Raw genomic sequence first — 11,667 nt, 5'->3', positions numbered from 1 at the left:
GATTAACAAAAAAATCAATTAAATCATAGCAAGCAAAATGAAAAATTAAGGTGGGAGGTTCCCCCACTTTATACATTACTCATCTTCTATATTTCTAATGGGGAAGTTAGTGGGTGGGATACTGGGATATATAGCTTTGAAAGGTGGGAGTGGATGTTGGTGAAGAATTTTATCCAACAATGTAACCAGCCAACCACCACCTGATTGATCCCAACTACCCACCATCACCTGGAGGGATCATCATTCATTCATTCATCGTCTCAGGACTGAGGAGGAGCCATTAGGCGGGCCCATTAGTACATTGCAGATTTGCAGCCCTGGGTGTAGAGAGTAGAGACTGAACTCAGACACAATACTACGATGGATCGATCATCGTTTTTCCTAAGTGCATTTAATCGTTTTGAATCTTTCGATTGATTCAACATCATAAATGTTATGCCCTTCCCTAAAATTATTATTTATTTTAGGATTGAGATCGAATATAATCAACTATAGTATTCGGGTATATCTCTAATATCAAGCTTAGGATTGGACATGTGACCCATTTAGTATATGTACGGTGGTTTGGATTGACCACGCTATCCCTTTCTATCGTATAGGAATAGGATGGTTCGTGCAGGGAAGCTTCCTGCTTGACCCGATTACTGATCTGAAGACTGAACCGTTTCTTAACCCTTTATTTGTTTCTTCAAGCTAAACGACGTTCTTTGTCTCCTAACGGGGTCCATCACTCTCCAGAGTCCAATCCCATCATCAAGACTCGGGTGAGGATTGAGGAGGGAGAATAATATTTCTGTGTTGCGAGTTCTATCTTTCTCAAGTAAGTAGGTCTCGGCGTCTTGCCAAAGCGCGGAAAATGACGCAAGTGCCAGCAGCAGCCAACGGGACACGCAACCGCAAGCACTTCCGGGCAACGGGCAGCAATAAACGGCGCTGCCCTCGATTTACTAACGCCGTCGCCGGCTCTGACGGAGAAACAATCATTCGCTACTTTCGAACGGTCCGACCCTAAGCCTCGTTACTAGAACCACAGGCTCGGACTTGGGCTCGGGAGCAAAAGTGCCTCGAAAAAGCCAAGCGAAACGAAAGACGGAAAAAATGGCGTAAAGAGGAGAGAGGAGAGAGAGAGAGAGAGAGAGAGAGAGAAACGGAGGCTCGGGAAGGACAAGATGGGCAAGATCGCGAGGAAGAAGAAAGGCCGACCGTCAAAGGCGGAGCTCGCCCTGCGCGATGGTCTTCGCCGGAACCCGCCGTTGGAACCTCTTCCGGAAACCGACCTTCGCCGCAGCCTCCGCCGCCGGAATCTGACGTTCCACGGCGACCTCGACGACTATGACGACGACGAGGAAGATGACGAGGACGAGAGGAGAAAGAAAAAGCTGAAGTTGGTATTGAAGCTCCCCCAAAAAGCGGGTTTCGGTGGTGTTGACTCGTCTGGAAGTCTAACTCGAGCAGATGCGGGGAACGTGGCCCACGCGTCTGCTCCGGAATCTCGTTCGGACGCTGCAGCAACAACTGCTGTTGTGTCTGCTTCCTCCTCGGAATACGGAGACGGTAATAAGCCCTTTAAGAAGCGGAGAATCGACGGCGATGACGGCGGTTACGACGACGGTGACGGTGATGACGATGATGAAGATGATGATGCACGGTCCATTGGATCTGGTGATCAGAAGAAGGTATTCGTTTAGGAATCGCTGGCTCATCACCATTACTACTACTATCAGTAGCTGTAGTAGTAGTAGGATAGGTGTGCCCTCTTGTTCTTCTTCTCGCAGAGTCCAGCTCAGCTCAATCCCCAAAATCCAAACTCCTGAGATTTTTCTAATTGGTCCAGGCTTCTATTATACTTCTCTGTCGGGTTGGGTTCTCTATCTCTTGATTTTAACTGTCGGGGGTCAACCGTCAAAACTAACCCCCACAGAATCTGATCACGCTCCACCTTTCTCTCTCCTGTCTCCTCTTTCTCTGTCACACATCACATACATAAAACACTGTCTTGCTTCATTATATTTATTTATATAAATATATCTGGCTCATATTTGCTTTAGAATTAATTTTTCCCATTTATGGCAGGAAAGAGGGAGAAATGACAGTTCCAGAAGGACGAACTCTGTTCTGGGTTGGTTATAATTTTCGGATTTCTCTTGATTTTGTCTTTCAATTTTGAATTTTATTTGGTTGTTGAGTTTATTTATTTTTTGCTTGTGTTGATCAGGCGCATCGTCTGCTTCCCAGTTAGGGACTCCAATGCCGGATAAGAAATCTTTGGAGTTGATTCTCGATAAGCTTCAGAAGTATGAGACATGTCATGTTCAAACAGATATAGTCTCTTTCTCCTACAATGCCATTTCTTTCAACTGTAAACTAAGAGCTTCCTTGATGTTGAATGTTGCAGGAAAGATACGTATGGTGTTTATGCAGAGCCTGTTGATCCAGAGGAGGTAGCTCTGCAAATTTGTTTCTTTTTATTTTCTCACCCGCATTCCCCAATACCCTTATATTAATGTTTTAGTAGAGTGGAGTTTGTGACTGTGCTGGTTCTTCCAGCTTCCTGACTATCACGATGTGATTGAGCACCCAATGGATTTTAGCACCATAAGGAAGAAGCTGGCAAGCGGGGCATACTCTAACTTTGAGCAGTTTGAGGTAGGTGTCCGCGGTTTGATCTTTGGCAGTATTTATTTAAATTTTTGTATTGTTCAAGAGGAAGAAATCCTGTTTATACCATGGCTAAGGTGTCTTTATTAGATTGGGTATTTAGGGGATCGTAACGGTTATCAATATCTCTAATGTTGTTTCCGCTCTGCTGTTTCTTTCGCATTCTTTCATCGTAAGAGTCCATGTCTTTTAACTTAAATGTAGCGCGTAATGCTGAAGCTTGCCTGCTTGTTTTTTTTTTTCCACCATTTAGTGTTTCTTTCTCTATTATTCTCTTTTCTGAAGAGGGCTAATTATCTTATCTCTTTCTTACTTGTATATAATAAATACACACATTTTTCTCCCATTTATAGTGCCTTGTTCCATAGAATATGTTATAACTGCTTGCGCCTCCAGGTGTTATAAATATTTATTTTCATTTTCTATTAATTATTCTCTAGAGTACATAATTTTTCTTTTATGGTTGACATGCTAATGATTGAGAATGAATTCATAAAGGTAGAGTGTTGGACTGGATGCTTATTATGAGCATCATGTAACCTTTCTGATATTCAGACTTGCATGAATCCCTAATTTCCATTTAGGTTCCGTCACTTTTTCTGACACCCTCATTTCATGTATACTTGTCAGAGTTGTTTTGGCAACATGTTCACTCAATTAATTGAATACCAGTGCAAGGACGACATATAGTTATAAACAAAAGTTTTGTCAATTGTGATGTTTTATCTAACTAGTACACCACTGCAAAATTACCATGGAAAGAGTCTTGTAAGATTACCCACAGTGCAAGGAGATATTCAGTCATCTCTTTTAACTTGTGGTACAGCTGCCTTTTAATAAGATTCTGTATGTGTGCAGGCAAACACTATGTCACAATTTTAGTGAAACATTCTCCCAAGCTTCTATTTTAGTATATTTTTTTCTTACTTCATCCAATGACACAGAGGGTCTATTTAGGTGCATGAAAGGTTGAAAAAATAGGAACCTGATGGACTTAGGGAAACTTTTCTTCTGCCTATTCCCGATGGCAAGTCAATGTCCCCTGGCTTTCTCTTAGAATTGGATAAAAAAGAAATCTCAATGGTGCTGGATGCTTTTAGGTGGATATTTACTTGACTTTGCCAACAAGACTAAGGACTGGCAAGGGCAGCATCACACCTAGTGAACATCTGCACCCTGATAACACATAGGACCTGTTTTTACTCTACATGTCTATAACTCCATGGAAAAAAAGCATACTATTTGTGTGGTCCTATATTTGGTTTTATGGGTCCATCCATGAGAACACATAGGACCTTGTTATACTACTTGGTTTTGGTCCATCTGACCTTGATATTTATTAGACAACTATACATTTTAAAAAGTTTTTCATTTATCTTGTTAGCACAAAATTTTCAAGAATGCATGCTCCATGCATGTTTGGGCACTCTTCACTCATCAGCAGGGAACTTGATCATTCTTATCTCTTTCAATCTAACTGAATTCTGTTCTACATCTATTCTATCAATTTCATATGTCAAGCCTGCTTTTATTCTTTCCTTTCTTTTTGCAGTATGTAGTATATATTTCTTTACTTCAATGCATATTAGTTCCCACTGATATGGCAAATAGAGCTAGTTTGTTTTGAAAGTTTCCAAGGAAAGAAAGCTTAGGTCAATTATTTGGTATAGTGTTGCACTATTAGAAGAGAGGTATGAAGCCACATGCGTTCAATTATTATAATCTCAAGATTGGTTCAAATTGATAAGTCCCATCTGCGCATAGAATAATACAGCAATAAATTAAATTTATCCCTGTTACACAAGATGTCCTTGATACAGATGTTATACTATTTCACAAGTTGTATTTTTCTGTGCTTTTTTGGTTTGTAGTTACAATGTTGTTGATATGGCAGTGAAGGAATCTCTTGTTTATATTGCTTACTTCCTTCTAAGTCTAAGCAACAATGTTCAAGGATAAGAAGTAATATGCTTTTGCCTTTTTGATATTGTTATACATAGGCTTCTAACCATAGTTTATACATGCAGAGTGATGTTTTCCTTATTTGCACAAATGCAATGCAATACAATGCCCCAGAAACCATATATTTTAAACAGGTAAAGCCTTTTATCCTGTTTTTTTTTTTTTGTTTATAGCCTAATCTTGTTTGGTTTGTTCCTAACGGCTTGTTCTTCTAAAAAGGCACGATCCATACAAGAATTGGCCAGAAAGAAATTCCAGAAGTTACGAATTGATATTGGACGTACTGAGACAGAGCTCAAGTCAGAGGAAAAACCTAAAACAGGTTCTGTATTGAAGAAGCCAGTAAAGAAGTCCTTGTGCAGGAATACTCAGGAACCTCTTGGCTCTGATTTCTCCTCAGGTGCCACTCTTGCCACCACAGGTGATGCCTGTACCTGGTCAAATTTGGTGCAAGCTGAGAAGTCTAACCATGTTGATGGAGTTGGGGATGTCAATTCTTGCCTGATTGATAATAAACCAGAGAAGACAGAGGAGCACCTTTCAGGTATGGACATATAGTAAGTTGCATTTGGTAAGCTGTTCCTTTGAAAAACAGTATAGAAATTTGTTACTCTTAATTTTCATGTTTAGGGGTGAAGTGATTTCTAACATGGCAATAATGTGCAAACACCTCACAGGAAACATAATCACACAAAATAAAAAAAGCCATGTCAACATTATTTCTACCAATATATATATATATATATATTTGAGAAATCTGGTATTTACCAAATGCCTCAAACTTGGTGATTCCTGAGGAAGCAATTTTGAAGAATCATTTTGTCCTTTTACCAAACACCCACTTAAAAGTCTTAAGGCATCCATTTCTAAAGGAAGCGTGTAGGATATTCCAGGGATGGTAATGAGTTTCAAGATATTGGGAATATATTGTCAGTCTGTAATGATTCATGGATACCTGTACATGCCTAGTTTACTGGTTTTGGACACTATATGCTGCACCCTGATATGACACTTTATGGCCACTTGTACCATATATTTTATAGCAGCAATATTCCTAAATCCTAAAATATGTAAAATGGCATGCTTTACCATATCATAGTATAAAAAATCTATGTATATTATTCATTTAATTGAATTTGGCAAGATGTAAGTGTTGACTGATGACTCATAGTCTTAGCTTCAAAAACCAGATACAATGGTACATGATATTGCATATTAAACGAATACCTGTGTCTGGAATCTTAGAATGGGACATGGATGATGTTATCTCCTGATATGGTTTTGCATGATCCTCATTCACCTGGGATATGAATTCTAACATGTCTCTCTTAAATCATAATATGATTCAATCTTGTGTGAACCTTTAATCCATGATCCTGATTCCTCATTTGTAGGTAAAAGGTTGAACATGCATGCATAAAACTGTGCCTGCAACATAATTTATGTGGTTCCTTTGCTTATTGCAGCATTTTTCTCTTGTTTCAGGGAAGGGGGTTCCATCCAAATTTGGGAGGAAGCCATTTGTTGTGGATGAGAACCGTCGTGCAACTTACAACATATCCAACCAACCAGTGATCAGAACTGAGTCAATATTTACAACTTTTGATGGCGAAAGCAAGCAGTTTGTTGCTGTATGTAATTAATTACATATTTCCTCCTTCCATAATTATTTTTTCTGTACTCACCCACTTTGGTTTTCTGAATCAGGTTGGCCTTCATGCGGACCATTCCTACGCAAGAAGCCTGGCACGTTTTGCTGCAACTCTTGGACCTATTGCTTGGAAAGTTGCCTCCCAGAGAATTGAGCAGGCACTGCCTGTGGGAGTTAAATTTGGCCGTGGGTGGGTTGGAGAATATGAACCTCTTCCAACACCTGTACTAATGGTTGAAAACAACAATCCAAAACAACCGGCTTGCATTACAAATTTGAATTGTAAACCTGAGTTGAGAAAAGATGACAGGAGTACAGAGGGATTAAAAGTTGCACAAGATGAGGCTAAACTGGGTTTCAGAACTTTAAACTCATCTGGAATGGCGTCTTGTATCAAGGCCCCAGATCCTGCAATAGTGCATGGTGGCTCTAACTTAGAAGGGAAGTTGTTTGGTGTTGTTGGAACCAAACCCATCATTAATTCTACATCACAGAGGCAAATGCCATCAATCATGAATTTTGTCAAATCTAATAATAATATTCCTCAACAAGTTGAGTTGAATTGCTCATCATCAGCTGGTGGGGGCCCTACTGAGATTGCACCAAGAAAGCAGTTGGAGTGCAGTTCAGAAATGACAAGTTTGAGATTGCTTGAGATGGTGTCAAGAAATAGGAATCTTATGCAATCTATACCCTTCAAGAAGACAGAGTCTGAAGGGGCTGTTGCTGGAGGTTTGTCTAATGGGAAGGTTGTAACTAGCAGCTCCAATGGCAATAGACTAACCAGTTCATCCTCTAACGTTGTTCCTAGCCAACCGTCTGGATATGTGAATTGCTTTCCTCGTGGAAGTCAAGAACAGGGTCTCAGTGACCCGGTTCAGTTGATGAAGATGTTAGCTGAAAAGACACAAAACCAGCAGAAATCTTCTATCTGCCCTATGGTTGATACTCAACCAGTTCCATCCTTGAGAAGAGATGACTCAAGCACTGTTCAATCCTCAAGAAGAGATGATTCAAGCACTGCTGCCAATACTGCTGCCCGGGCATGGATGTCTGTTGGGGCTGCAGAATTTAAACCAAGAGATAATTCGAGCTCACCCAAAATGCAGATTGCTGCTGCTTCTCTCTATAATCCAGCACGGGAACTCCCCCAACCTGTTTCGCGATGCGAGGAACTCCTTATTTCTAGTGGGCTGCAAATGCAGTCTGAGAAAAGTAGGTTCACCCCTAATGCATTTCGTCCACAATCTTTCTATGTAGGTAATGGGGCACGTCATCAAAACAGTGGACCTATGATCCTCCCTCCATTAGTAACAACAGACTTAGCAAGGTTTCAGACAGAGTCACCTTGGCGGGGTCTTGTTCCACATACACAACCAAAGCAGAAGCAGGAAATGCTTCCTCCGGACTTGAACATTGGTTGCCAGTCATCAGGATCTCCAGTGAGGCAGTCTTCAGGCATTATGGTTGATTCCCAACAGCCTGACCTGGCTTTACAACTCTGAAACTGAGTGGCATTTTGAGAGAGAAAGAATGGAGATGAGAACTGGGATAAGGTACAATGGCCTAAAGTGGGAGGAGCTGACTACTCCTGTACGATAGGCACTGATGGCTTCTGCTATCCTAGGGAGGAGATTTCTTCCATCGTCACAAAGTTGTGCCACGAGAGAATGGCACATTGAATTGATCAAAATGTTCACCAGCCATCAATCCACATTTTAGAATCAGTCTCAAGGTTGGGAAACAATTCATTTTCAATCTTTGATTGAATCCTAGAAGCATTTTTTGGTAGAATCCCAGAGTTTACCATGAAAAGAAGGATCTGAAGACTGATGAGAAAAGAAATGTGCTTCAATTAGGACATCTAGGAACAGAGGAAAAATTTGGCAGATTCGTCTGGGCTATAGTCCATCTCTAGGTTTTCCTATAGGTTTGCAATGGACATATATGTATAATCTTATCATAAATGTGCACTTTTGGAAAACTTGGCAAGTTAACAGAGTAGCCTAGTGGAGAGGAATGGTGTATTATGTTAGTCCTTACAAGTTCATGAGCAGGTGATGTGCTTGAGAAGCCCATTGGAGTTTATTTTGTACATTGATTACAAGGATCGACTGTTAGACTTTGGTTCCTTCCTGTATGCATCTACTATTTTTATGTACAATGAGACTAGAATTTCTAGAATGAAAAGGGAGCTGTACTGGTGGAGCCTCTTCTGTTCAACTTTCTGTACTTGCAAGATTAATTTTTTGCCATTAGCAGATCCAGAGATTGGTTTAATTTTCCTGTTAAGACTCCAGAGTGTTATATGCAGGCATGTATGCATGATTGCATGGATTATACTGTTGCACTGGACCAGTCTAATTAAATGTGTAGGAGATTTGTGGTTGTTAGATAGGTTACACTAGTGCAGTGTTGTACATAAATCCTGTTCAGGTAATTTCGTCAATTTTTTATGCCAATGCTATAATTATCGAAGGCAATAGTTGTTACCTCTATGTCTAAAAGAAAAAAAATAGTTACCTCCATGCAGGCAAAGACATATGGATATGGCACAATGGCAGCATGAAGCGGCGAGGTCACAATCACAATCAAATGCCCATAGGCTGGCCGCTGAGACCTAAAGCCATTCCTTTGACTGGTCCAGCCCAGACTAAAGGTAAAGTGTCCCTTCTCCCTAGGCTAATATTTATTTGTCTGGGCCCTAAAACCTGTTGGAGTGGAATCTTTTAACCTGTATTCATGTGGAGCTTTATTCTTGTTCTCTTTGGGTCTGAGACTCGGGGGACACAGGACGTCTGCTTGGTGCTTTTGTGACTTTGTCTCATCTGTGTGTCATCTCTTGTTGCACTCAGTTAGATTGGACTTCTGACTAATCATTAGCAGTCCCGGTTGGACTGCAATCAGTTCAGAGAGAAGGCATCCCCGGTGGTCATATACACCACTAGATACCAGTTACCAGAGAAAGATTAAAAGCAGCTCTTTACTTTCTCAAGTGAAGCCAAATCCATCCATTTTGATCCTCTCTGCAGTGCAGACTTTTGTATTCCCAGATTTAGCTGTAACTGATGTAATGGGCATTCATTTTGTTTTATACTACTAAATTATGTGTAGTAGTACATTCTCTTTAAGCTTAAAGAAATAAAAGAAACTGGCCTCTTTTGGCCTCCTTTTTGACAGGCTGACAGCAAGATTTGATACATGTTATGTAATAAAAGCCTAATCCATTAATTCCTTAAGCTACTCTGTTTCACTATTCGATTCAAAATTTATCTACTTAACCTAGAGCCATCCATCGTCACAAAATTTATCTACTTAACTCATCATATGGTTGGTTCCCATATGATAGAGCTTCAGAGTTCCGGTGGAATAGAACTTGACAATGGTTAACAGAACATACGAAGCCTTTCATGCAGAACAAAGGAAAGATGCATGCTGTGAGTGATTTTGATGGGAATCACATATCTAAGATGAAAACTTATCCAAACAAATTGCATTAAAATTCATCCAAGAAAATACCAAGAGAATTTCGTGCCATTTCTTCAACCCCGAAATGTATCATTCTTTATTTTTTCAGAGGAAACTGACGAAAATCATAAGATCTGCTTAAAATATTGAACCTAGGTAAAACTGAAATTCAATTGACATCCGCGTTGGCGTGAATTCTTTTTGGCACCAATATTCTTACAGTTGAAAGAAGTGGAACGCGGGCCTTGTGTGAGTGATTATGTATCCGAGTCTGATGATTAACTAACTGCACTCTTTAGAGATTAATGAATAATGAATTGCTACACCACTTAACTACCAAGTCTATATATTTGATTCACAAAAGAGAAGCAAATGATCTTAATTAAAAGCATCTAGACCAAACGGGTAAAAACAATGTAGTAATGGTAGCAAGTGAAAGCCTTAGTATCCACCAATTGGGTCCTGCAAGAGGGGTGCATATTGCTCAATCTCAAGTAACCCACTAAAATTGGAGATCAAACAAGAATACAAGATTATAAAATAGAAGTCCCCTTTATCAAGAAAGGATGAAAAAAGAGACAAAACTGAAGAAAAAAAAAACTAGAGAGAGAGAGAGAGGAGAAAGCATGAAGTAGCAGGTTATAGACAAGACAGTGTTCCTCCCCCAGAAGGGAAACAGGGAACTATGATTGCAGGGCCATCCGTGGATCTACTCTCTGAATTACACAAACTGGCGGTATCGGGGCTCTCCAACTTTTTTATTGTAGGAATTTTGGTTTCACATATAATCCGGCTGGATCGAAGAAACCAACCAAACAAGGTGGGGAAGCAAGCCATGAAGGGTTCGAGATTCGAATTCCAAAGATTTGAGAGGCGAGAAGCAATTAGTGTTGTAGCCAACTGATCTACTAGACTATAGTATATATAGAGAGAGAAGAGAGAAAGAGAGGAGAGAGATGCGGCAATGGTCCATTTTCTTAGTCAGCAAGTAAGACCCATCTATCTTCCCTTTGTTTTGTGAAGGCTGAAAACCTTTATTTCTTGAAACCTTAGACCTTTCCTAACGGGAGAACATTAATGTTCAATTTCTTGTTTTATTTGATTAAAAAACATTAACATGGGTCTCTATTTTTGACTCCATGAACGAGAGATTCTTCATGAAAATTCACATCAGCTTCCCTTTTGTGGTGACTCTGGCCAGCTTGGACCTCAGGCTCAGCCTATTGCACCCCATATAGCATGTATTTACATGAATGCATGATGATGATGATGACATAATGCATGTATTTACATTAATGCATGATGATGATGATGATGATGAGAGATGACACGTGTCTGCATCATGGTCCCACCAAAACTTTGTGGCTGCCCAAGAAAATAGGATATAAACATACACATACACTAGTGACTAGTGAGTGAGTTGGTCAAAAAGCAAAAAATGGGGCAATTTCTATGATGCCGGAAGGAGACGATATCAACCAATCAGAAATTTCCGTGCTCCGTGAATTTTGATGAATACCAGGAGGAGGCAGGACTGGAGCGAGATCATGTCAATGTTTTACCGGGTAATTCACAAAAAATTTGTTGTGACCAAATAGCTGCAGCAGACCTGTTCAATCCCAGCTTCCTTCCCGTTCCATTGCTGATTTATCTGCGGTGTTAGTGGCAAAGTAGATATTGATCGATGGGGGACCATGAACACTGGCTAGCTCTAAGCTCTCTTTTGTTTTGAGTGAACTGATCAACTGATCAATAGTATTTAGCTTGGTAGTACAACAAAGGCCAAACCAGAGTTGAGCATTGTTGCACGAGGAAGCTGCAATTAATGGTGTTTACTGTTTAGGGCTTGATGAATTGGGTATTTCACAAGAAGATTAATTCATGGTTGCTTGTTTTTAGTGTCCTTTCGACCAGTATACGAATTCTTA

General features: G+C 40.2%; 1 protein-coding gene across 1 annotated transcript; it reads left to right on the top strand.

The window, feature by feature from the left end:
* Window positions 1–746: 746 nt before the first annotated feature.
* LOC104610954 (uncharacterized) lies at window positions 747–8,494 on the top strand. The gene is made up of 9 exons (XM_010277827.3): window positions 747–1,676; window positions 2,074–2,119; window positions 2,216–2,294; window positions 2,396–2,441; window positions 2,548–2,646; window positions 4,686–4,754; window positions 4,840–5,164; window positions 6,106–6,251; window positions 6,328–8,494. The coding sequence occupies exons 1-9, from the start codon at window positions 1,170–1,172 to the stop codon at window positions 7,774–7,776; spliced, it is 2,766 nt and encodes a 921-aa protein (XP_010276129.1). The 5' UTR covers window positions 747–1,169; the 3' UTR covers window positions 7,777–8,494.
* The last annotated feature ends 3,173 nt before the right edge of the window (window positions 8,495–11,667 follow it).

The sequence above is a fragment of the Nelumbo nucifera genome, chromosome 1, assembly GCF_055504915.1.
Source record: "Nelumbo nucifera cultivar China Antique chromosome 1, China Antique-T2T, whole genome shotgun sequence".
Lineage (NCBI taxonomy): Eukaryota > Viridiplantae > Streptophyta > Magnoliopsida > Proteales > Nelumbonaceae > Nelumbo > Nelumbo nucifera.
Note: the sequence above shows the minus strand (reverse complement) of the source record. Positions and strands in the feature narration are given on the sequence as shown.